We start from the raw sequence: 1,443 nt of genomic DNA, 5'->3' as shown, positions 1-1,443 counted from the left end.
GTTTGTCTACGCGCTGTATTTCTGCTCGTAAAGGAATACTGCTGCACAGAGGGCAGAGCCCCTGGGCTTTGTCCCCAACTCTACAGGAAGCAAGTAAAGCAGCACTGATGCTTTCTGCTACAATACCTGCAAAATAGTTTCTGGAGGGATGGCCGGACACAAGAACCAGAAGGCCCGGCAGAGCCAGCTGTCTTCCCACATGTAGCTGCTGGAGGTTCTCTGCAGGTCAATTGTGGCACCTGAAAGGGAGACTGAGCTGAGGTCTTGCTGTGTGGACAGCAAAGGACAATGCAGCTGTTCTCTGTTGGTCCGGAGGAAAACTCCATGGAGAGCAAGAGAGCCTCTCCGTCACCACAGAAAGTTTCTAGGGCAGTGCCAGAGGCACCAGCAAGGAGCCCAAAGGCAGGACGGCAGGACGCAGTCCCAGAGAGACCCTCGGCCACAGCCTTGTTCTTCCACCCCATGTCACTGCATCTCCCTCCGCATTGCTGAGCAGACTGCAGCACAGCCTCCTTTGGCAAGTGCTATACGCAAGCACAGCACCAGCAGACTTGCCTTTCTGTGTCCATACCTGCGGTTTGCAGCGCCCAGTCTTCCATCTGCACGGAGTCTTCCACAATCCACTCAAACATGGCCTCTCTCATTTGCAGAACTTGCTGGCAAAGACAGAAATGAACACAGAGAACGACCACCTCAGCGGGCAGCTCCGGATGACTACTGAGTCCTGGCACAGATCCAAGCGAAGAGCCTGCGTCAGCAAATGCAACACAGACCTTGTCCCAAGAGCTCCAAGGCAAAGTGCTTGCTGAGGAGAGGAGAAACGCGAGGACTCGGGAAGCACATCCCTGTCCACAGCCATAGTGCGCACATGGGTCAGGTCCCACACCTYKGYCTCCACTCTCCACGCTCTCTAGCTCAGGCCCTGCCAGCACCCACTGCTCCCCGGAGGCCACCTGTGTCTCACCACTGCTCCAGGGGCCGGGCCAGAGCTACCAGAGGCCCCGGCACACCAAGGGAAGGATGTGCGGAGTCCTCTGCTGCCTGAAGGGGCCCGCCTAAAGCTGCCTAGAAGAAGGGGCTTTACAGCAGAGCAACTCCACCAGCAAGCCCCTGGGAAAAGAGTGGCGGCTTGGGCAAGCAAGAAAACCCAACTAGCATCCCCAGGAAGGCTCTGGTCAGGGCTCCTGCTCATCCAAGCCTTCTTTCACAAAATGTAGCATCACCTGCTTCATAAGACCAAGTTCCACATGCAGGCRAGACACCTCCTCCCTGAGAAGTTGCATCTGCTTGCCTCGTTCCTCCAGCAGACTCAGCAAGTCCCTGCAGACAGGACCGGCAGCTGTTAAAGAGGCGCCCAGCCCCTCCCAGGAGCCTCCAAGCTCAGAGAAGAGAAGAGGTCCGCGTGCTTGGGCCCCGTTTTCTTGCCCCAGCTTAGCAGTGCTT

The 1,443-nt window shown here is 57.1% G+C and overlaps 1 protein-coding gene across 1 annotated transcript; it reads right to left on the bottom strand.

Annotated features, from left to right (window-relative positions):
* Positions 1 to 126: 126 nt before the first annotated feature.
* On the bottom strand, positions 127 to 1,320 carry LOC112968880 (sperm-associated antigen 4 protein-like; the record flags this gene model as incomplete). Its single annotated transcript, XM_026071582.1, has 3 exons — positions 127 to 239; positions 572 to 656; positions 1,224 to 1,320. Coding segments are annotated over 3 exons (295 nt in total), but the record flags the coding sequence as incomplete, so codon positions are not given.
* Between the last annotated feature and the right edge of the window lie 123 nt (positions 1,321 to 1,443).

The sequence above is a fragment of the Apteryx rowi genome, unplaced genomic scaffold (assembly GCF_003343035.1).
Source record: "Apteryx rowi isolate R43461 unplaced genomic scaffold, aptRow1 scaffold_3287, whole genome shotgun sequence".
Classification (NCBI taxonomy): domain Eukaryota; kingdom Metazoa; phylum Chordata; class Aves; order Apterygiformes; family Apterygidae; genus Apteryx; species Apteryx rowi.
This window is presented reverse-complemented; position numbering and strand designations above follow the sequence as displayed.